Raw genomic sequence first — 23,454 nt, forward strand, 5'->3', positions numbered from 1 at the left:
GTTTCAGGGAGCAGTGTAGGCCAGTGGGTGTGACCGCAGTCTTCCCGCTGACCGGCAAGTACAAGAAGACAAGGATGGGAAACAACAGACGCTTCTTTGGGAATAACTGGGCTGAGATCTACAGGAACTGGTGAGCTGGGGGTGGGCTGCATCAGCACAGAGGTGGCCTGGGTCCCCCTAGTCTGGAATAGGGGGTCTCTTGGCTGATTTCCTGTGGGCCGGGACCTCCTCCTGGGGCTCCGACCTAGGCCTCTGCATTCCCAAAGGCTTTACCAACTCTCCCCCCACCCCTGCTGCCATATTGTGTGTCTCTGGGGGAGGGATCCCTGAGCCTTCCGGCAGGCCCACCCGCAAGACTCCCTGGAAGGGCTCACCTGCTGCGCACAGCGGGAGGGCGCCCTTGGATCAGGATTTGGGAACCCTGGCACTCCCTGCTGCCCCACTGCTAGCTGGCCCTTCACCGTGGGCAAAGGAATCTAAGTTTTGTAATCTCTTGGCTGTGAGATTGTTACCAGTGTCTACAGTTACAGTTGAACAAATGCTGGGATCAGCCTTCTCCCCTTCTGTTGCCCGCTTTCTAAAATTTGAAAATACCCATGGCTGGAAGCAACCCGTTTCCAAACTGCACTCATTAGTTTAGGAGCCACTGCCCCGTGCAGTGTTTTCTTGCTGCCAGGTCCTGGGCTTCACCCTGGGGAATCCAGGCCTGATGGTTTTGACCTCGTCTGCTCTTTAAAGAGCACAACTGAATCCATTATCTCCTTTATATACTGCATTTGCTGCAAGGGGCTGGCCCGGAGAATCCCCTCTTCTCACTGAGCAGGGAAGAGAAGGGGAGGCAGGTGGCTTCAGCCAAGGCCAAAGCCAGGATTTGTCGTGGGGCCGGTGGCAGGCAGTGCACTGGTGTCCTGGGTCCCAATCTGGGGGGTCGTGTTGTTCATACCTAGTGAAGCGAGCACTTTAAATGCAAGCATGCTGCCTCCTGTCCACTGTGTACCCTCTACCCCCCGCCCGACTGAAAAATGCCCCACAGAGGGACTGGAGAGCCACATGTATTCTAAGAGGTTGGCTTCTCGGTGCCTCAGGGACCAGCGTGTGGACACCTGCCCTGGAGCGACCTGCTGGCACTGACTGCTGGGCCACCCTCCCCACCTGCCCAGCTTCTGGAAGGAGCACCTCTTTGAGGCCATTGCCCTCATGGAGAAAGCGGTGCAGGCCACGTAGAGCAGCAGAGCCCCCAGCATGACCTGGGCTGCCCTCCTGGGGGACGTGCCACCACCCCCAGCTCCCAGTAACCCGGCATCCCAGGGGTGTTTCCCTTCCTTTTGTGTCTGGTGGGCGGAGGGAGAAAACGGAAGGGAGAGGGCTACAGAATTATTTGATGGATTCTAAGATCATTCCCTTCCTTCTGATAGTTCTCCATGCTAATCCTGTTTCCTTAAGCGCCACATTACGCACTCTGCCACCCGAGAAGCGTGATTATCCCAGCTGTACATGTGGGGAAACCATTTCGGAGGCTGTTAAGGCCCCACGGTTCCACGAGCGCAGACTGGACTCTGAAACTGACATCTGTTAGCCATCAGTGTTTGTTCCGTCCCAGCTCGCACACGCAGAGTCCGACTCCGTGCCTGGCGGGGTCTCCCTCTCTGCTGTCCCGTGTCCCTAACACCTCCCTCTGGCCTGAGCATGATCTACTGAGAGCTCCCCTTTCTAGAGCTGGCAAGTGCCAGACCTGAAGTAAACACTTCACAAAGTTTTCATTCCCACCCTGCACAGAAGTCTGAAGCTTGGGGAGGTCAAGGAACTGACCCGGGGTTTACCCAGCTGCCGAGCACACAGGGGAGTGGCTCTGAACTCATGTCTGCCTGCGGAGAAGTCTGTAAAAGCAGGGCTTTCGAGACATACATTGCTCCTGGAATAATGTAGGATGTAGGTAGACACCAGATGCCGGGCCTCAGCAGGGGCGGGGCAGGAGTCGCTGAGGTGCCTGTGTGTTCACCCATGGCCGTCTTCCCTTGTGGGTGCCCACGGGGATGTGGTCATCCTTGGCATGTCCAGCCTGGAGCAGCTAGCACAGAACTTGGCGGCGACTAAGGAAGGGCCCCTGGAGCGCACCGTTGTGCAGGCTGGCACCTGGCTGCCCGCCAATGTCCCGACGACCTCCGCTAGGGCCAGTCCTGGCTTGAGGTGGCAGAGGGCCCCTCCTTCACGCTCAGCCTGGGCCTCACACGGCTGTAGCGAGCCTGTTTCTCCCCGCCAGTGCCAGCGCACAAGCTGGTTATTTCCTCTACTCCTGCCATGCTCTCGGCTGCCCTCACGCGAAAGGGCTGGGGCCGCGGTCCACTCGGCCATTTCCTGCCGGGACAAAGCGGGCACTAGACCTGGCTGCCCAGCCCGGGAGCGAGCCTGGTGAATCTGTTTCCTCTGCTGCCAGCGGCCTGGTTCCGGTCCTTCCCGCGGGCTTTGGGGGCAGGGGGCAGGAGCACGGATTACGCTTCCCAGCCTCCTGTCCTGAATCTAGCATGACCTCTGGACACGGCGGCAGGAGGTGGTGCTCACGCTGCTACACACATTAAAGAGGCCCACACACCCCGAAGCTTTTCTGTCATTCAGAGTTCCTTTGGGGGACACTCACGACAAAGAACAACTTAGGTAAAAGCCTACCAGTGGAGTCACTACCAAGAACAAGAGGTCCTGGTATGCTGTGGCGCAGTTTTAACGCCTGCTCTGGGTTTCAGCAGTGGCTTTACTCCTGTCTTAGTCAAAGTGTCCCCCCTGGTCTGTAAGACTCCCGGCCCTGGTGTGGGAGGAGGGAGAGGAAGAAGGGTAGGAAGGGCAGCCAGGGCGCCTGTATTCCTCAGCAAATCCCTTTCCGGTAGGGGACTTGAGGGCCGGAGGAGAAGGGCCGGCCCCGGCAGCTCGCCCGCCCCGGTGGTCACGCTCCGGCGCTGGAAGCTGGCTCACGGTAAACAAGGCAAACTAAAGACATCCTGGAACAAACAGAAGCCCAAAGCCAAGGCCTTTTTTCTAGGAAAAGTCCTCTTTGCTGTCCACAGGGAGCCATCCCGCAGACAGCTTTACTCCTTATAGAAAAGCAGTCCGTCCCTGTCGCCCTCCCTGCTGCTCCCCCAGCAGGGTGGCGGTCCCACGTGTCCTGGCCCCAAGTGCCCGTTAGTCGTCTTCACCCTCTGATTCTTCTGCTGACTCGGATGCGCTCTCAGGCAAGTCCTCTCCCATCTGCTGGAACCTTCCAGACTGTGCGTCCCACATGTACTTGATGGTGACCTTGAATTCAGCCATCTCATACCCGAAAAGCTTCTGCAAGAGACGCGTAAAGGGAACCAATGGTCAGGAGGAGCTCGTGTGGTGCGAAGTGGCCACAGTCCCTTGTGCTGCAGCCCACAGGATGCAGCTGGGGTGGGACTCACCAGCACGCGGGCCTGCTCTGGGGTCAGCACGTCGCCCTCCTTGCACACCTCGTAGTCAGACAGCAGGGTCACCACACCTACAGAGAAGGGGACCTCACACAGTGACTTCTGCACAGAGGCCCGTGCACAGCTCTCTGCCCGCTGCCCAGAGCCAGGAGGGGGTCGGCTGGCACCCCCGGGCCCCAGCCCCACCATACTCGGGCTAAATCAGCAAGTGCTCGGCAGCCCAGGAGGGTCTGCAGGGGGATGAAGCCTCCCTCGTGTCCTTTAGCTGCTGAATTCTGGCTGCAAGTTACTGTCACTCTTGTCCCGACCAAGAGGTGGTCACTCAGTCCCTCTTTCACAAGAGAAAATGGAAGCCAGCTTGAGGTGGGGGGGGTGTGTCTAGCGAGTTTGGAAGCTTATGTCCCTGGCAGCTAAGCTGTGACCTTTCCGCTACAGGGACTAACCCGTACCTCTCTTGAGGGCAGTGGGCAGGCCCAGCTGCCTCAGCTGCGGCTCCATGGAGTGGGGGAACTGCTCCAGGGGTCCTGGGTCCAGGGTCACCGTGAAAGTGGCTTTGTTTCCAGCTCGAGCAAAGTCCATTTCTGTGTATTTCGTAAACCACCTTTGGGAAAAGACCAGTGGTGGTGTTGGGGTCCTGACTGGCCCCCCACCCCCCCCTCCCCTGCTGCTGACCAGCAGTCAGCTCGGAGCCTGGTGCTGCAGACAAGGCAGGCCCAGGGGCAGTGTTCCGGGCACCGGTTTGGACTCGATGCCTCCATGCTGTCCAAAGTACCTGGACTATTCCTTCCCTGCTGCTCCTCAATAACACTTACTCATTCACTTCCTCCTTGGTGCGGTTGGTGAACAGGAGCCCGACCTCACCCCTCAACTTCTTGCTGACCTGCAGAACCAAAGCGGGGTCAGCCCAGTCCCATTAGACGTCTGGCACGATCTGGAGAGGTTTTTGGTTGTCACAGCTGGTGGGGCGGGGACACCAGTCTGAGTGTGGGGGTTAAAGGAGAATGGAGCTGTGAACTGGGCCTTGCTCTCACTGATCCCCCCAATGGCCAGAAAGTCACCTGATGCAGGTTGTCTTTGTACTCGTCAGCTGGGCTTCGACCCAAGGCCACCATCATCACTTTGTTTTTGCCAAAGAACATTCTACGGGGAAAAAGAGGGGTCTGTGAAGGATGCGCCCTGCCCGCCCTCCCCCAGTCAGGTGCAAGCCAGCTCTAGTCCCGAGGAGCCCGAGCGCAGGCCCAGGCTGTTCCGCAGCAGAAGGTGTGGCCAGAGGCTCTGGCTTCTTCCGCGCGGCCCTGCCTACTCTGTCCACAGCCAAACATCCCGTTCACGATCTTCCTGCCTAAAGGCCTCAACACACAATTTTGACTGCCAGCCCGTGGGTGGTATGTAACCCTCTACGCACCCCAATCTGGTGATGTGGAAGAGGCGCAGTCACCGGTCTGAGCCACACCAGGACTCACTTGTGCCATCACAGAGCCACCTGAGGACAGGCACCCGCCACATGGTTCTCAGGTCACTGTGTCATCTCAGAGAACACCCTGNCCTTTAAAAGTAAGCTCTAGGGGCACCTGGGTGGCTCAGTAGGTTAAGCACGTGACTTCAGCTCAGGTCATGATCTCACAGTGTGTGAGTTCAAGCCCCACATCAGGCCCTGTGCTGATATCTTGGAGCCTGGAGCCTGCTTCGGATTCTTTGTCTCTCCTCTCTCTCTGCCCCTCACCCATTCGTGCTCTGTCCTTGTCTCTCAAAGATAAATAAATGTTAAAAAAATTTAAAAAACAGATAGATAAATAAATAAAAGTAAGCTCTACGCCTGACACAAGCCCTGAACTCATAATCCTGAGATCAAGAATCACAAGCTCTACCGACTGAGCCAGCCAGGCGCCCTGGGACTCTACAGCTTTTTGACACAGGGCAGGCTACCAAATCTAAGTTTCTGTTACTGAGATGCAAAACAGTGGTAACTGTTCACAGACGTGTTGTAAGGACGATGTGGAACGGCACACGTGGAGCACTTAAGTGGGGTCCCAGGCAGAGCCGGAACTCATTCTTACGGGGATTTTCACTAATGCTGCTGCTGGAGGAGAAAGGGCTGAACCAGCATCTTGTGGAGGTGGTGATGGTGCGTGCGTGCGTGTGTTTTTTAAAAACAGGACTTCCCTGACAACCCTATAGCCACCTTTATAAATCAAAGTTTGGAACAATAAGAAGAACGAGCTCTTACCTCTTCTATCAGGTTCTGTTTCAGTTCTAAGCCTTTCTTGGCAGTTTTGGTTAAGGAAACTAATACAAAGAAGAAAAAGACAAATGGTGAGACACGGGTCCAGAAGCTTTGCAGGCTCATTTCCTTCTTCCCTTTGGTAGCTCAGCCAGACCAAGCCAGTGTGAGGAAAGGCACCAGAGTTTTGTACTCCCAGGGTCCCCAGCGTGCCTACTCTCCAGTGTTCCTGAGCCTGAAGGTCCCTTGACATCCTTCCTATTACTTAGACTAACTAGGTGTTCCCTCGCTCCTCTTAGGCTAACCTAAAAATCTGTATGGAGGTGTGGGGGCAGAGCTTGTTCCTGTTCCTCGACTGCTTTCAGAGGCTGACCCAGCTTGCCAGGGCCCTTTCTGATCCCCCCCTCGCCCCACCATGATGCATAGAGAAAATCTCTGGTGGCTTAAGCTGTGGAATGATGAATCTGGGGACTCGACCTCCTCTGCTGCACCCTGTTCTGCAGTTTGGACTCCTGGATGCAGCAATGCCTCTTTGGGGACGGCAAGCACCTCTATCAAGAGCTGGGGCGCAACTACCTCTTATCCAGAAGGGTTTGGCATTTGCCATAGCTCACCAGGGCTCCCCATACCAAACCCCGTCCTTCCACAAACACTTAACAAAAGTATCAAATGCAAGGCTGTGAGTGTCCCCAGTTATGGGGCCACTTCTTATTCAGCCTGCCTGACACTCACAAGGCATAGACATGGAAAGGTAATCACGCCAGTCAGGGCAAGTGCAGCATAGGAGGGCAAACGAAATGCCATTGTCCACTTCCTACAACGTTCACTGCTACAACTGTGGACCAAGCCAGTGTTCCCCTCTCTGGATTACTGGTGGTCTCGTTCCTTCTAGCCTCACTTCCTCAGTTTATTCTCAACAAGGGAATTAGGGTGATCTTTTAAAAAAGTTAAACCCTGTCATCCCTCTGCTCAAGCTCCCAGGTAGCTACCCATTTCACCTGGGTGTGAAAGCCAACTCTTTGCTAAGGCTTACAAAGCCCTGCCCTCTGCCTACCTCTCTCCCCTCCTCTGCTTACTCTGCTCCAGTCACACTGGCCCGCTGCCTTCCCTTCCCAACACAGCCCCTCTGAACTTTATCTTCCCTCCCCTTGGAATACCATTCTTCCAGGTAACTCCATGGATTGCTTACTTCCTTTCTTTCTTTCTAAGAATCTTTACATGTTTTATTCATTTCTGAGAAAAAGAGCGAGAGAGACAGCGTGAGCAGGGGAGAGTCAGAGAGAGAGACACACAGAATCTGAAGCAGGCTCCAGGCTCTGAGCTAGCTGTCAGCACAGAGCCCGATGTGGGGCTCGAACCCACGAACTGTGAGATCATGTCTTGAGCCGAAGTCGGATGCTTAACCAACTGAGCCACCCAGGCACCCCTCTAAGGATCTTATTTTTTCAATTGAGATAATTTTTTTTTCAACTGAGATCTAATTTACATACCAGAAGATCACGTTTTGAAAACATAAAGTCGAGTCGTTTTTAGTATACTAACACTGTCTAATTCTAGAATCTTTTCATCACCCCTGGAGGAAACCCTGTATCTATAAGTAACTCTCCATTTTCCACACTGTGTCCCCGGCAACCTCTCATCTACTTTCTGTTTCTATGGCTTTGCCCATTCTGGACATTTCATATAAATGTGATAGGCAGTGTTGTGTCTGGCTCCTTTCACTTAGCGCAATGTTTTCAAGGTTCGTTCTATACCTCTCAGCACTTCATTCTTTTTTTCTGGCTGAATAATATTCCATTGTATGGATGAACCACACTTGTTGATGGACATTTAGGTTGTTTCCACTTTTTGGCTATTATGAACCATGCTGTTAATGAACATTCAAGTCTAAGTTGTTGGTTTAAAAAAAATTTTTTTTTAATGTTTTATTTATTTCTGAGAGAGAGAGAGAGACAGACAGAGTGAGCAGGGGAGGGTCAGGGAGAGAGGGAGACACAGAACCCGAAGCAGGCTCCAGGCTCTGAGCTGTCAGCACAGAGCCCAACGCGGGGGCTCGAACCCACAAACCATGAGATTATGACCTGAGCCGAAGTGGACGCTTAACCAACTGAGCCACCCAGGCGCCCTTCACTTCCTTTCTTTCCGAGGGTTCTGCTCACTTACTGGCTCATCAGAGACCTTTTTCTGGTTGCACTATGCGAAATATCACTGCCTAATCTCATTTCTAGTCCATGAGACTTAACAGATTCTGACCTTTCTCTACTTTTGGTGTTTGGGGAAGATATTATTTCTAGTGACTAAACGTTAAACTCGGTGAGGCCTTCCTCCAGTACCCTCCAATGCCTAGAGTGCCAGGCTCCTAAGCATTTGTTCAGCGACTGTGCTAGAAAGCCTCTGTGGGAGACACACTACCACAGTAAAAGCAGTCAGGAATGGTCTTTTAAGAGGTGCCTTATGAGCTGACAACTGTAACAGACCCAGTCACATGAAGATCAAAGCATAAGCATGCCAGGCAGAAGCAAGGGCAAGTAAAAAGGCCAGTTTGGGATCAAACCTGTCCTAAAGGAAAAGCGGCCAGCGTGGCGGGCGCGCCGAGAGCTAAGGGAGATGCGCTAGGGTGGGAAAGGTAGGCCAAGGCGGAATTGGGTGCTCAGAAGCTGTTTTCCGGCCCAGGAAGTCTTGAAAAGGCACCCGCGGCCCGGCAATACAGTCTCCGCTCCCCTGACCCGACCAGGCTCTGGACCCCTCCGGTGCGCCCCCAGCCGCGAAGCCCTCTCGCAGTTCGCAGCGAGTCCGCGGAGCTATCGCGGAGGCCCCGGCGTCCCACTCGGGACCGTCAAAGCCCCACCGCAGCTGGCAGTCAGCCGGCGGTGCGCCCCCCGGGTCCCAGGACCCCTTACCCACCTTTCTTGTCGCGCTTGGATTTGGGCATCGCGCTGCAGGCACATGTGTCGGAGGGCGGTGCTGCCTGTTAGGACCCTGGTGGCGCGGGGTCTTCTGGGACGGCCCTCTGGGGCTGCCCTCACGAGTGCCTGACTCAATCTGCGCCACTGCCCGCCTCTTCCCACCCGGCCCTCTCTAGGGCGACTTTCTGCGCCCCAGGGGGCCTCCAAATCCCGAGGGCCCCAGCGAGGGGCGTCCCTGCAGTCCCAACTCTATGGTCCGCGGAGGCGGAGCCTGAAGCCCGGTGCATGCCGGGCCGGCGGCGGGCCGGCTCCGNGCCGCTCTGCTAGTCCTTACGGCCGCGGTCTACGAAGACCAAGTGGGCAAGTTTGATTGGTGCGTGCGTGTGGGGCCTGTTCGGGAACTGTGTGGCTATTTTCTCAGTACCAGTCTTGTGCCTGCCAAAGAGAGGACCGTAACAGGCAGCAGGATCGGCTGCATAACTTGCGGGGCTCAGTGCAGAATGAAAATGTGGGGCCCCGCGTTGAAAAGTGAAGAGTTTTGTGACGGCCAGAGCCGAGCATTAAACCAAGCGTTAGGGGGCGCTTCTAAAGCCGGTCCCTGGGTGACAGGCCGCAAGCCCGCGCAGCCGGCCCTGACATTGAGGCACGCTTGCGGTTGCGGTCAGAGGTCACTGTTCCTTCCTCCCCCATCAGGCCCTGTTTCCGTGACTGTCGGGTTTCTGATCTGCTGGGTGTCGGGGGTTGACAGCCCCTCAGTGAGCACTAGTTCTTTCGCGAATTGGCGTCTCTTGAGTGTGTGAAGAGAGGCTTGGATCCTAAACCGAGTGCTCTTTCTGTTCCCTCCCAGCCCAGTTCCGCTCTGGGCTCAAGAATATTACCCGGCAAGTCTCACATCAGCCGGGAGGTGCCATTTACTCATTCATTCACTCACTCGCTCACTCCCGCCCCCTTCCTTAAGGTCCTGGAGTTGGTTTACTTTTATTTGAAACTATATTTTGCCATTTAAGGGTTGTGCAATTTTGGGAAAGCGACTTAACCGCGCTGTGCCAGGGGTGATCTGTAAAATGGATTTGCTAGCAGTCCGTTGTTACCTGCAGTAGTTGTAAGGATGAATGAAATCATTCCATTAAATTGGCACAATGCCTGGCTCATTGAATGCAATAAGTAAATGTTACCCATTATTATTATTATTACTGTTCAGGGAACAGTTTATTTATGAGTCCAGCTCAGATACTTCCTCTTCTGTGGAGTTTTTTTCTGTATCCGACACATTGATTTCTATATTTGTTGAATGCTTGTAAGGGGCCAACAGATGTTCTAGGGGCTGTGGTTACAGATAGGAAGGAGCTCAGTCTGGTGGGGCAGATGTATCTGCATATGATATGAGATAGTGTGACAAATGCAACTCAAGTCACATTAAAACATTTTTAATTTTTTAAATTTACTTTTGGGAGACAGAGAAACAGAGTATGAGTGGGGGAGGGGGAGAGAGAGAGAGAGAATGAATCCAAAGCAGGCTCCAGGCTCTGAGCTGTCAGCACAGAGCCAGATGGGTGGCTCAAACTTGTGCACCGGGAGACCATAACCTGAGCCTAAGTCAGAGGCTTAATCAACTGAGCCACCCAGGTGCCCCTCAAGTCACATTTTTAATGACGTGTGCAAATGCTCTCGATGTAATATGTATGCGTGTTACATGTATATGGCATATTCACATATATACACTTATGGAATGATTCCAATTTAGGAAAATACTAGGTTTGTACAATTTGCAAATAGAAGAATAAACAGAAGGAAATACCCTAAAACACTAAAACGTTTATAGTGGTGATATTTTTAGGCATTTAAAATTTTTAAAAATCCTTTTACATATTTTTCATGTTTTCTACAATGAGCAGGAATTATTTTTACAGTCCAGACAAAAGATAGTTTTATAAATATACATATAAATATTTTTAAGTTTGTTTAGTTATTTTGAGAGAGGGAGAGACCGAGAGCTAGAGCATGAGTGAGAAGCTGGGGAAGGAGCACAGAGAGAGGAGGAGAGAGAAATGCAAGCCTATTCCATGCTGTCAGTGCAGAGCCCAGTGCAAGGCTCAAACCCATAGACAGTGAGATCATGATCTGAGCTGAAACCAAGAATCAGACGCTTAACCTCCTGAGCCACCCCAGCACCCCAAAAGGTAGCAACATTTTATTTTATTTTGTTTTGTTTTTTAATTTATTTTTGAGAGTCAGAGAGAGACAGCGTGAGCAGGGGAGAGTCAGAGAGAGAGGGAGAAACAGAATCCGAAGATAGGCTCCAGGCCCTGAGCTAGTTTTCAGCACAGAGCCCGTCACGGGGCTCGAACCCATGAACCGTGAGATCATGACCTGAGTCGGACGCCCAACTGATTGAGCCACCCAGGCATCCCAAAGGTAGCAGCATTTTAAAAGAGAGCTTGGGAATTAGAGTCAGAAGGTCTTAGTTTCGTGTTCTAGTTCTGACAGCAACTAGTCGACCTCAACGGACATTAGTTTACTTATCTGTAAAGTGAGAGTAGTCATTTATTACTTGTAAATTTTTTTTAATGTTTTATTTCTGAGAGAGAGAGAGAGAGACAGCGTGAGCAGGGGAGGGTCAGAGAGAGAGGGAGACACAAAATCCGAAGCAGGCTCCAGGCACTGAGCTAACTGCAAGCACAGAGCCCGACGTGGGGCTTGAACCCACGAACCGTGAGATCATGACCTGAGCCGAAGTGGGAGGCTTAAGACTGAGCCACCCAGGCACCCCAATTATTGTAAAATCAAAGTAGTAACGTTTATCCTGTGTACTTCATAGAGCATTGAATAGATACATCAAGAATTAAGCATGTGAAAAATACAAGTAGAAACTGTCAAATATCCTGTAGGTGTGTCTCAATACTATCTGCGTAGTTTTAAGACCAAACCACAGCACAAGAGAAGTTTAGTGTAAATGCCACGTATGTTTAGTTTGCCAGAAATGAGAGTATTTCTTCCTTAACAGCAATGTGCGGGCACCTCCTGTGTACTTGGTAGTGAGCCACGTGGAGTTAATGATATTCCCTTTATGCTGAGGGAAGTGTGTTCAAAGTTATGGGATCTCTTCCAAGGGAAGTATGAGTAATGAGTCAGATGAATCCCAAACATGGAGTGGGCTCAAAAAGACTGTAGAGAACAGAAGTCTGACCCCATATGTGGAGTTTGGTTGGAAAATCTGCATGATTTTTTTTTCTCTCCACATCGCAGTGAAAATAGAAGGGCAAGTTGGATTGTATGCTTGTGGACAACAGACTTTATGCCTCTTTCCTCACGTATAACAGGAGTGCCTAGTCCATTATTTTTTAAAAAATATTTATTTATTTTTGAGAGAGAGAGAGAGAGAGAGACAGAGCCTGAGCGGGGGAGGGGCAGAGAGAGAGGGAGACACAGAATCCGAATCAGGCTCCAGGCTCTGAGCTGCCAGCACAGAGCCTGACGCAGGGCTTGAACCCAAGGACGTTGAGATCATGACCTGAGCCGAAGTCACATGCTTAACGACTGAGCCACTCAGTTGCCCCCTTAGTCCCGCTATTAATAAATACCTAGAGGACAAAGGTTTTTCCCATGGGGTTTAGGTCAAACCTGTCACTTGAGATAAATATGTGCTTCTGTTTAGAAGGAAGACTTGTACTTCTTGCCTGTTAGGGTGTTTTCTCTCTTCTTGTTCCCTTTGGGTCTAACCACATTGCATAGATATCTTGCTTTTGGTCGGATCACGTTAACAGACAGACTCCTGTGTTCTAAGGTACATATGATGGCAACAACCTCACATACCGGTGTGTGATGATTTTGGGCCATCACAATGTCCTGTGCTCTCTCCCTCAGGAGGCAGCAGTATGTGGGGAAGCTCAAGTTTGCCTCTTTGGAATTTTCCCCTGGATCCAAGAAGTTGGTTGTGGCCACAGAGAAGAATGTGATCGCAGCATTAAATTCTCGGACCGGGGAGATCTGTGAGTGACCTGTGGAAGCTGGTTAGCTTGGGCTGGGGTGCCTGACCGTAGTGAACACAGAGTGGCCTGTGGCTGGGGTCATCTTCCGGCTGCTCCCCACGTTAGGGACAGGTTGGCCAAAAGGTGCATCTCTTTATTGGATCCTGATACTTTCTTTTTTTAAATGTTTTATTTATTTTTGAGAGAGAGAGACAGCATGAGCAGGGGAGGGTCAGAGAGAGAGGGAGATACAGAATCTGAAGCAGGCTCCAGGCTCTGAGCTAGCTGTCAGCACAGAGCCTGACGCGGGGCTCGAACCCATGAACCATGAGATTATGACCTGAGATGAAGTCGGACGCTCAACTGACTGAGCCAACCAGGTGCCCCCAATACTTTTTTTTCGGTTGGATTATCTTTGAATATTTCCTACTTTCTTGTAACTGGCCTCCTTAGTTTATCCCCTCAGCCTGAGTCCTGCGAGTTCTGAAGATATTGTTTCAAAAAACCCATTCTGTTCTGCAGTAAAGGTTTGGATGCCCCCCCTTAGATTCCTTATGCTGCTTTCACGGAAGTTTTCAGACACTAAAATTATGGAAATGTAATTTTACGATCGCTACTTTTTTTGTACATCATAGAGATTTTGTTTTGTTTTTCATATATTTAGGGTGGTAGGGGATATGGGAAGTGAAGAGGCTTCAGATTGGGACATGAGTAGCCCCTCTCACCCCTTCCTCCCCTCATTACCTAGTGAGTGGGAGGAGATCATTGCCAGTTAGCTGTAATCCTTCTCTCCTTTGAAACAAGAGGAGATACCGCTATGCAAACAAAGACCTCTTTAGTTCTCTCCTACCTGTCTTCTTGGATGGCTCTCTCCGGTAACGTCTGACTCTCTTGTGTCTCAGTGTGGCGCCATGTTGACAAGGGCACGGCAGAAGGGGCTGTGGACGCCATGCTGCTCTACGGGCAGGGTAAGCTGAGTCCTGCTTTGTCTCTCTCGTGGTGTTGGCCCGCTCTCCCCATGCCTTGGTTCCTTCCATTGTGCAGGGTCAGCTAAGAAAGGAGAAGTGGTGTTCTCTAAAGCAAAGGATAGGTATCACAGATAACTTCTGTTTGCATCCATAAATCAGAGGTGCGGCCATTGCTTACAGCCTGTAGGAGGAGGCTACAGACGCCAGCTGAGGAGATGAGTTCACCACAGTCTTTTCTCTTCCAGATGCAATCACTGTGTCCAACGGAGGCCGGATCATGCGCTCCTGGGAGACTAACATTGGGGGCCTGAACTGGGAGATTACCTTGGACAGTGGCAGGTAGAGGGCACAGAAGCTGTGTCTCACCTAGGCTTGGCTTGAGGCTTTGCTGGAGCACAGGTCTGCATCGATAGCAATTCCAGGCCTTTTGGCTTTTTTCCTCACTTCAAGACCACATGAAGAGCCAAAGAACATCAAACACCCAGTGTTTTGATGGGTTGGGGTCATGGAACATGGGGTCACTCTGCCGGTGTTCATTGAGCTCCTGTAGGTGCAGAGCTCTGTGCTGGGTACAGCGTGTATCCTTGCCTTTGAATGCTGTTCCTCATCTTACCATGACTTGAGACCTGTGTCATGTCCTAGATATAGGAACGTCATGTACACTGTGCAGTGTTTTAATGTTACATTGAGAGAGCAGCTTGGGCTACTGTTACGCCTTTGCTGGGGTTGTTTACATTACAGAGTCGTTTGCAGTAGCGAATACCTCTTCTGACAGTAATGTACTTGGTAAGCCCTTGGCAAGCCCCCTAGACAGTGAGAGTGCACAAGTGAACGTGAGATCGGCAAGAAATGCACTGCCAGCTGGGGGAGGCAGGCATGTAGCCTGGAGTGGCCATATGGTGTAAGGGTTGCCATACTAGAGGGATCGCCTGCTTGCTGTGCAGTCCTGGGGGTTTTGGGGGGGACGACCCTTAGGAGGTTCATGGGGTTTCACGGGAGCAGAACAGCCGTGTGGTCAGAAGTGCAGCCCCTCGAGTTAGCCAAGCACAGGCAGAGCCAGCAGTGGATTCTGACATGATTCTGACTCTAAGGCCTGTTTTCTCGCCCACCAAGCTGCAGTGGTAGTGTTCCAGATCGTCTCCTCTAGTCTGAGGCCCTGGAGGTGCCCGGCCGCGTTCACCCCTGTACCTGTGCTCAGTTTCCAGGCGCTCGGGCTGGTAGGCCTGCAGGCATCAGTGAGGTACATCGCGGTCCTGAAGAAGACCACCCTTGCCCTTCATCATCTCTCCAGTGGGCACCTCAAGTGGGTGGAGCATCTCCCAGAAAGGTGAGGCCACCCTCCCACCAGGTGATGACTGCCTTGCCCTGCTCTCCACAAGCCCCCGTGTCTCCCTGAGGGTTGAAGTTTGTTCTGACTCGGGCTCACTTTAGGCTGGTCTCACATGTACGATGCTGGGCTCACTAGATGCAGGCCTGCACTCAAAGGCTGGGCTACGCCTGGCATTTCCTTTGCAGTGAGGAGAAAATTCTGCAGCTGGGTACTAGCGACAGTCCGGCAAGGGGAGTGGCTCACTCACTCCTGGTCATAATACTCTGGGCTTTTTGACTTCTAGTTCAAGTTGGACTGAGCCTTTCTTCTCTCTTTCTTTTTTAATGTTTATTTATTTATTTTTGAGAGAAAGTGTGAGCAGAGGAGGGGCAGAGAGAGAGGGAGACTGAGAATCCCAAGCAGGCTCCATGTTGTCAGTACAGAGCCCGACACAGGGCTTGAACCCACAAGCTGTGAGATCATGACCTGAACTGAAATCAGGAGCCGGTTGCCTGACCAATTGAGCCACCCGAGTGCGTCTTCAGTTGGACTCAACCTTTCATTCATGTTATGAATCAGAGCAACTGAAGAAGAGCCCAGGGTAGGAGCCGAGTGCAGTTTGAAGTGGTCTCGGTCCTCATGTGGAAAGGTGGGAGGGGCCAGGAGAGAGTGGGGAGAGGAAAAGATTGGCTGAGACCTGCGGCCATTTTCAGAGTTTAAAACTCAAGCTCCTTTGTGGACAAATGCATGGCATCCCGGAGCAAAGTGGGCCCAATGGGGCTTGCTGGCCTCTGCAGTGTGCCTGGCTGGCCTCCGGGGGCCAGCCTTACCCAGCACATTGGCGCCCTATAGACATGCCCAGCGGTGCCATTCCTACTTTCTAAGAAGAGCTAGAAATCTGGTTTTTACATGTGAAATCTCAGTTCTTCTTTTTTTTTTTTTAAACGCTCATTCACTTTTGAGAGAGGCAGAGCATGAGTGGGGGAAGGGCAGAGAGCGAGGAAGACACAGAATGTGAAGCAGGCTCCCAGCTCTGAGCTGTCAGCACAGAACCTGATGCGGCACTTGAACTTGGAATGGCGAAATCACCACCCGAGCCAAAGTTGGTTGCTTAACTGATTGAGCCACTCCGGCGCCCCTGTAAAGTCTCAGTTCTAAATGTTGACGACTATTTCAAAACAAACAAAACAAAACTGTGAGCCAAACAAAAGCTACTTGGGGACTGCTAGTTTGTGACCTCTGGCCAAGGACCCGACTGATTTGAGAGGACCTCCGAGAAGGGGCCTGTCCCACAGCTGAAGCCATGGCCCTTGTTTTGTTTCTTCCGTCTCTTAGTGACAGCATCCATTACCAGATGATGTATTCCTACGGTTCTGGGGTGGTGTGGGCCCTCGGAGTTGTTCCCTTCAGTCACGTGAACATTGTCAAGTTTAACGTGGAAGATGGAGAGATTGTTCAGCAGGTATGGTGAGGCCTCTACTTGAAGAGCCTTGTAGATTATGGGGGGGAATAGATAGAGCCCTTCTTTGCATCGGGGACCAGGGAACTTGGCCGGGAAGATGCAGAAGCCATTCGTAGGCCCTGATTCTGGTCACATGGGGGCTTTTTTCTTCTCATCAAGTGTTGGTTTAAAGCCCTTATGTTTGCACACGGTGCTCTCCTGAGGCAGCCGAAAATTACGTAGGTCTTCTCGCCTGCGACTTAGAAGATAATACCGTGAAACAGTGATAGGAAACCACATTTGATAAATATAGTAGAGAAATGCTTACCTGAAGCCTCAGGTCTCAGAAACGACTGGGTATGTTTTTCCAGTAACCAGAAAGAAAATCCTGGTTTTCTCCAGGATTCTCCAGAGGCTGGGAGGGATGGGAAGAAGTTTTCTAGAGCCAGTCAGGAAGAACCTTTGAGTTAACCCCCCCAGGGGATTGGTGGTGACATTTCGATGAGCCAGGAGGAAATGTAAAAGTTCTCACAAACCTTCCACTGTGCTGTCTTTCCTTTCTTGTAGGTCAGGGTTTCAACCCCCTGGCTTCAGAGTCTCACTGGCGCCTGTGGCGTGGTGGATGAGGCTGTCCTGGTGTGCCCTGATCCAAGCTCCCGGTCCCTCCAGACCTTGGCCCTAGAGACCGAGTGGGAGTTGAGACAGATCCCACTGCAGGTGAGAGGTAGCGCTGTGGCCCCCTGGCCTGAGGCCTTGGCTTTGCCGCTTAGGAAGGTTCTTCTCCCAGTGACGCTGCTTCCTTCCTGAGCCTTGGCAGTTGTTGGGAAGAGGTCAGGCCTCTGGCTGACCTGGTGTAAGGGGGAAATGGGCCACTCTTCTCTTCGGGGAACGTGAATGGGAGCTTCCGGAGCCAATGCCATGGCCTAGTTATTTCCGCTGGCGAAGTGGGGCAGGGAAGGCCGGCTGGGATGGATCAGTGGATCAGTGACTTGCCCGCGTTGAGCCCTAATCCTCTTTCTTCTTGCTCTTCAGTCTCTTGACTTGGAATTTGCGAGTGAGTTCCAGCCCCGGGTCCTGCCCACGCAGCCCAACCCAGTGGATCCTTCTCGGGCCCAGTTCTTCTTGCAGTTGTCCCCGAGCCACTATGCTCTGCTGCACTATCGTCACGGGGTCCTGAGTCTGCTCAAGAACTTCCCACAGGTAACCGCAGGCAGCACAGGACGCAGGAGAATCTAGCCAAGACATGAGGCTGGAAAACCCTGCCTCTGAATCTGTAGATGTTTTCTCTGGGTCCAGACATCCCTCTGTGTGTAGTTTGAGAGGCGTTCACTTTAGGGCAGAAATGGAACACTTTTTTTCCGAGAGTTACAAAGAATCTTTAGAGTAAAACCGGAGCTTTCCTCTGAGTCCACAGGAGCGGGCATGTTAATTCAAGCTTCCATGTAGATACTAGTAACAGCACCTGTGTTCGAGGCAGGGCAAAGGCTGGTTTGCAGCTATGGATGCACCTGGGGCCTTTGTCTGTTCTCATGTGCCCTGGCTGCTGTGCTCCAAGGTCAGGAGCACTTTCAGCTTCAAGACCAAGGGACCTACCGGTAGAGGTGCTCCTCTGTGAGGCCGCTGGTTGGTACAGGCTCCATTTAGGAAGTGGCGCTTTGCTTTGTTCCCAGGCTGCCCTAGTGAGCTTTGCCACCACTGGGGAGAAGACGGTGGCTGCGGTCATGACCTGTCGCAGTGACGTGGTGAGTATTGAGAGTAGCATCTCCTCATGTCTGTCAGGAGCCCTGAGAGCCAAGAGTTGGGGTGGTTGGAATACGGGGGGACAGGAAGCTGTTGAGAAATAAGTTCTCACTTGCTCTATGGAGCTTTCTGCATACCCCCTTGTCCCCGGGAAAGACCCTAATATTGCAACCTCACTTTTCCTTTGGGGCTGCTATGAGCTGCATAGGTTCTGTGAGCTGGAGTCAGGGGTGAGGTTTGTCTTCTCCCGGTGCTGAGACGACACAGATGTGAGGGCTTCATGTTGGTGCCTGGGGAGCGACTCTGTGGCTACATTTTCCCCTTCTCTCCTCTTTTTCCCAGCAGAAACCTAGCATTTCTGACGATGGGTCACTGGGGAGCTTTTCGGAGAAGTCTAGTCCCCAGGTACAGTGTGGCATTGGGGTGTGCCAGACCTAGAGACGGGGGCACCCTCCAGGGAAGGTGGGGACAGCTGAGGCTTGGAGCCGGGTGTCCCGGAGCCCTCAGCCTCAGATGGGGTCGCCCCATCCTGTAAATGAAATCCGGTTTCTCTGGATCCTTCTTAGTTGGGCACTCGGAAGGGGAATCCCTAGAATCTGGTCTTAAGTGCTTTTTCCTCTGGTGCTCAATTACCCCATCTCTTCTGGGCCCCTGGCTGGTATTGCCGAGTGGTCGTCTGTGCCTGTGCATCGGGGTGGAGTGTGGGACCCCGGGTGGCACGCTTCCTGCCACGTCTTCCGTCCCCTAAGCTCCTCTGAATAGCTCTGTGGTTTTCTTGCCCGCGGTCTCACCTCTGGGAAGTCCGACTTCCTCCTGAAACAAGTGCGGCGGTCGTAGTTCTGTTGATTTGCTCAGGTGCCTTACTTCTGTCTTAGGGCTTAGCTTTTTCCCTTTTATCTTCTGTGGCGTGTATTTCCTGGCGTGTATTTCCTCTCGCGGCCTGGTCCTCCTCTAGGGCGGTTCACCCCAGTTCTTAGACTTCCTCCGTGGGGCTTGGCCCTGGGGGTCTCTCTAGTTGACCCCTGCTGTCCGTCTCCATAGGACTCCTTGGCTTGCTTCAACCAGACCTACACTATTAACCTCTATTTAGTGGAGACGGGCCGGCGGCTGCTTGATACCACCATCACCTTCAACCTGGAACAGAACGGCACTCGGCCGGAGCGGGTGAGTCAGGGCTTTCGTCCGCGGGCTGTGTCCTGTGGGCTTCTCCCCGCGGGCCTCCCTTTCCTCAGGGCTGGCTCACAGCCTTGGGCCCTGGATTAGGGCTCTCCGGACACGGTTCTAGTTTCTCCCGAGGAGCTGCCCTGTTGTAAGTCCTGTGAATCACAGCAGAAGCCGGTATCACTTCTGCTGAGTGGGGAGTGTGCCAGGCGCTGTGCTGGGCTTTTCATAAACGTGCTGATCAATTGAAGCCTCTTGGCAGCCGTGTGGGGTGGTTATCACTACGCTCATTTTACCTGTGAAACGGCCTGGTGGGATTCAGGACGCTCCCGGGAGGCACGGAGCTGGTAAGGGGTCACCAATGCCCCAGCCTGTCTTTCGTTGTCACCCTGCATTGGCACTGTGCACGCTTAGGGTGTTCTTCAGCCTCTCTCTTCCATGATGGGGCATCTGATCTGGGCCTTCTGCCCACTGTGCGGGGGACTAGAGCCCCGGCACTGACACGGTGCCCGGGAAGCCCTCAGGTTCCTCCTCGGAGAGCCCCGAACTGCAGCCCGGCACCCTCGCGCTGGCTGCGACGCGTTGACGTTCTCTCGCTGGGGCCTGAGTGGTGGCTGTATTGGGTAGACAGGGATCAACCCCATGAGCCGGGCCCCTAACGGCTCCTGATGCCTTGAGCTTTGGGGTCTGGAGCTCAGGGGTGTGTGGGCGCTCGCCGATGGTGCTTCTGACTCTGCCCACAGCTCTACATCCAGGTGTTCTTGAAGAAGGACGACTCGGTGGGCTACCGGGCGCTGGTGCAGACGGAGGACCACCGGCTGCTGTTCCTGCAGCAGCTAGGTGAGCAGCCCTCCTCAGCCCCCTTCTTTTGCCTTCAGGCCCACCCAGGTTTCTGTCGGGCTCTATTCTGGGGGCCGTGGACTGGCTTCTGGGAACCGGTCCAGTGGAGGGTAGTCTGAATGCTTTGTAGGGCCCTGTGTCGCCTGCTTTTGAGTAATCTCCTGGCGTCCTCGGGTGGGCGGTGGGGCTTCCCTTACTTGAACTGCTGAGTCCCGCCTCCTGCTGCGGGACTCCCTGGGCCTCGGGGAGGAGTGCGGTCAGGCGGTGGGGGCAGGGGCCTGGCTTTTGTGACCCGGGGGGTTTCTGCAGCAGGGAAGGCGGTGCTGTGGGGCCGGGAGGAGTCGCTGGCCGAGGTGGTGTGCCTGGAGATGGTGGACCTGCCCCTGACGGGCGCGCAGGCTGAGCTGGAAGGCGAATTCGGCAAGAAGGCAGGTGTGCACTGAGGCCGGGCCAGCAGGGTGGCTGGAGGGGCACCCTGGGGATGGGCTTGGTAGTTGGGCCACAGGAGACGCTGGCTCACGGCCTCCCCGGCCTCCTGGGCACAGCCGTTTTGCCAGTCAGTGTGGACGTAGCTCTGTGACCGGTTTCCGGGGCATTTGTGGCCGCGGGGTGTAGGTAACTGTCCTTTCCTCTGAGAGGAGTCTCTTGTGCGTCCCTCTGTGGAAAGCTCCTGAGGGAAAAGCACCTCAACTTAGTAGAATGATCGCTCCTGTTGACTCAGTACCTCAGATTCGCCCAGCGCTGTGTCAGGCGTCCCCAGACCCCAGCCACATCTTTCTGGGGAGGTGTGGCTGGGTCGGCACGGTTGTCGTGGTGACCGGCGGTGCCCTCTGACGCTGGCCAGTCCCAAGCCGCAGGCAGGACCGGCTTCACTCCACTTGGGTCAGTCCTGCCTCCCACCTCTCCCTCCCACCCCTTCACCTGGCTCCGCACTGAGTGTTTCCTCGGCCTCCTCTGGGCCAGGCACCCCGGTAGGCATTGCGGATTCTCTTGAGCCGAGGATTAATTTGACTTTACTATTTATTTCTGCTGCCCGGATCCAGCAATTCAAGGTAAAATCTTCCTGCCACCCTGTTGCTTGTTGCCTGCTCGCGTGGCTAGCTCTTGGGTTATTCTCTGTTCTTCCCGGGCGCATCGATGAGGTGCCTGCCGTGTGTGCATGGACCGCTGCGGCTGTGATGTGTCCGGCTGGCCTCCCCTCTCCCTTGAGCCAAGGTTGCTGTGAAGTAGGATACATAAAGGCACTACTTTCCAGTGAGCACGCGCAGGGGACCCCGCATGGCGTGAAGTCCTGTGTGCATATCCCGTGGTCTCATCTTCCCAGTAGCCCAGCAGACTACAGGCGGTTTCATAGATGAGGAACCAGAGGTCAGAGGTTATGTGCAGGTCACCCAGCTAGTAAGTAGTAGAGCCAGCATTTCATTCAGGCTGCCAGACGCAAGAAACCATGCTCTTTATTCGTGTTGGTTGGCTCTGATGGCCACGTTCATCCTCTGGAGGAGACTTGAGGGTGGCGTCCCCAGTCACAGGGTGGGGTGGACTGAATGATAGCCCCGGGGTTGGTTGTCAGTTGGTCTGCTGGGAATAGGTTAAATAGCTGCCGGGGTGGGAATGAAGCAGTGGGTAAAGGAGGTACCCGTCCACAGCGCACCTACCTCTGCATCCTGCACCCCCACGCTCTCCCCTCTTGTGGCTTTGTTGCGGCACCCGGAAGCTCTCTTCTGGCCCTTCTGGATGCGGGCTGTGGCGGAGACATGCCCAGCATGGCTACAGCCTGCACAGCTGACCCCTGACCACCTAGTCCCCTCGCCCGAGATGCCAGGAGGCAGAGTGCCGTGAGCCAGGAAAGTAGGTTTTGGGAGTCCCTGCATGGCTATGCCTGAACGTGAGATGGGCAGCTTCACACAGAGGACTGCCTGTGGGACTTGCAGCCTGGCGTGTGGATGACTCGAATGCTCCACAGGGAGCGGGAGAGACCCCCTCACTAGGAAGAGCGCATTGCTGGAAACGCCTAGTCTGATGAGGAGCGAGCCTCAGTTGTGTTACCTTTTCCTTGACCCCAGACGGCTTGCTGGGAATGTTCCTGAAACGCCTCTCGTCCCAGCTCATCCTGCTGCAGGCATGGACTTCCCACCTCTGGAAGATGTTTTACGATGCTCGGAAGCCCCGAAGTCAGATTAAGAATGAGATCAATATTGACACCCTAGCCAGAGACGAATTTAACCTCCAGAAGATGATGGTGATGGTGACAGCCTCAGGCAAGGTGAGGGCGTTTGAAGCCCCGGTATCAAACCTTCTGAGGTTCTGAGTGGGAAGTGAAAAGCCTTTGGTAGGGGTGGTTCTAATTTCTAAGGATAGAATCAGTTCTTTGGTTTGTCTTTCTAGTTCCGAGCCAGTTATGTGTTTATCTTGCAGCTTTTTGGCATCGAGAGCAGCTCTGGCACCATCCTGTGGAAACAGTATCTCCCCAATGTCAAGCCAGACTCCTCCTTTAAACTGATGGTTCAGAGGACGACTGCCCATTTCCCCCACCCCCCGCAGTGCACCCTTCTGGTGAAGGACAAGGTGAGGCCGTCCTCAGATTTGAGCCAAAGTAGGTGTGGCTTTTTGATCTTTTGTAAGTTGAATTTCTCCTGGGCCTTTGGAATTCTGGGAGAGCTAGGGATGGGTGTTCAGGGGTTAGAGCTCTCCCAGCTGTTTGCCTGAGAGGTGAAAGCATCATGGACTGATGGGGGAGGTGTGACTCTGGAAGGGGTATGACAGTCACCAGACCTGGACCGAGCCAGCCCTCCTTGTTTCCAGGCACAGGTCGCTGTTTTCTCTTTAGACAAGGGAGAGCAGGACACAAAGCTTTGTATCTCTGCCTCCCAGAATTAGCTGGATTGTTGTGGGTTCACTCTAGTGTCCTCAGAAAGGCGGTTGGGTGGACGCGGCTGAATCGGTGCCTGACTGTTTTGTTTGTTCCTCAGCATGTCCAGTACTTGGTTAGCTTTGGAGCCAGAGGCAGCTTACTTGTTTTCCCTTCTGACACACTAGCCTCGAGGACCGTTTCCCCCTTAGTCAGGACTTTATTTTGCACAAAGAGGGAATCCACCCAGAGGGCACTGGGGAGCCTGTCACAGCTGAGCCCAGGTCCCAGCTCTCCAGATGGACCCTTAGCATTCGCCTTCCTTTCCTGTGGGTGGGGTCTGACCGGGTGCTTGCCCATTTCAGGAGACAGGAATGAGCTCGCTGTATGTCTTCAATCCCATTTTCGGGAAATGGAGTCAGGTGGCGCCCCCAGTGCTGAAGCGCCCCATCTTGCAGTCTTTGCTTCTCCCCATCATGGACCAAGACTATGCCAAGGTGCTGCTGTTGATCGATGATGAGTACAAGGTACAAGACTTCTGAGCGACCAGAGAGCACCCGGTAGGGTCAGGTGCGGGGGCGTGGTCAGCTGGCCAGAGCAGCCAGCACGTGTGTGGGC

At 53.4% G+C, this 23,454-nt stretch overlaps 2 protein-coding genes across 2 annotated transcripts in view; one reads left to right on the plus strand and one right to left on the minus strand.

The window, feature by feature from the left end:
• Positions 1–2,993: 2,993 nt before the first annotated feature.
• MRTO4 (MRT4 homolog, ribosome maturation factor) lies at positions 2,994–8,750 on the minus strand. Its single transcript, XM_077775543.1, has 8 exons — positions 8,560–8,750; positions 5,662–5,720; positions 4,829–4,845; positions 4,493–4,574; positions 4,247–4,314; positions 3,884–4,035; positions 3,429–3,505; positions 2,994–3,318 (listed from the first exon to the last, which is right to left on the minus strand). Exons 1-8 carry the CDS (start codon positions 8,585–8,587, stop codon positions 3,172–3,174), a joined length of 630 nt encoding a protein of 209 aa, XP_077631669.1. The 5' UTR covers positions 8,588–8,750; the 3' UTR covers positions 2,994–3,171.
• EMC1 (ER membrane protein complex subunit 1) overlaps positions 8,602–23,454 on the plus strand; it is a 26,359-nt gene continuing 11,506 nt past the window's right edge. Inside the window, exons 1-17 of the mRNA XM_077775544.1 lie at positions 8,602–8,660; positions 8,839–8,934; positions 12,426–12,550; positions 13,432–13,497; positions 13,743–13,836; positions 14,696–14,824; positions 16,142–16,268; positions 16,815–16,964; positions 17,280–17,447; positions 17,918–17,989; positions 18,330–18,392; positions 19,029–19,151; positions 19,892–19,988; positions 20,298–20,420; positions 22,052–22,251; positions 22,404–22,553; positions 23,202–23,363. Coding sequence (XP_077631670.1) covers positions 8,602–8,660; positions 8,839–8,934; positions 12,426–12,550; positions 13,432–13,497; positions 13,743–13,836; positions 14,696–14,824; positions 16,142–16,268; positions 16,815–16,964; positions 17,280–17,447; positions 17,918–17,989; positions 18,330–18,392; positions 19,029–19,151; positions 19,892–19,988; positions 20,298–20,420; positions 22,052–22,251; positions 22,404–22,553; positions 23,202–23,363 — 2,004 coding nt within the window. The remainder of the gene's footprint in view (positions 8,661–8,838; positions 8,935–12,425; positions 12,551–13,431; positions 13,498–13,742; positions 13,837–14,695; positions 14,825–16,141; positions 16,269–16,814; positions 16,965–17,279; positions 17,448–17,917; positions 17,990–18,329; positions 18,393–19,028; positions 19,152–19,891; positions 19,989–20,297; positions 20,421–22,051; positions 22,252–22,403; positions 22,554–23,201; positions 23,364–23,454) is intronic.

The sequence above is a fragment of the Crocuta crocuta genome, unplaced genomic scaffold (assembly GCF_008692635.1).
Source record: "Crocuta crocuta isolate KB4526 unplaced genomic scaffold, BGI_CrCroc_1.0 scaffold127, whole genome shotgun sequence".
Classification (NCBI taxonomy): domain Eukaryota; kingdom Metazoa; phylum Chordata; class Mammalia; order Carnivora; family Hyaenidae; genus Crocuta; species Crocuta crocuta.

Excerpts from the sequence above, each read along its gene's own strand:
- MRTO4 (XM_077775543.1), bottom strand. The coding sequence starts at position 8,587 with ATGCCCAAATCCAAGCGCGACAAGAAAG. Across the intron at positions 4,036-4,246 it reads ACCAAGGAGGAAGTGAATGA|GTGGTTTACGAAATACACAG; the intron begins GTAAGTGTTATT and ends CTTTTCCCAAAG. Across the intron at positions 3,506-3,883 it reads GCCCACTGCCCTCAAGAGAG|GTGTGGTGACCCTGCTGTCT; the intron begins GTACGGGTTAGT and ends CCTTCTCTGTAG.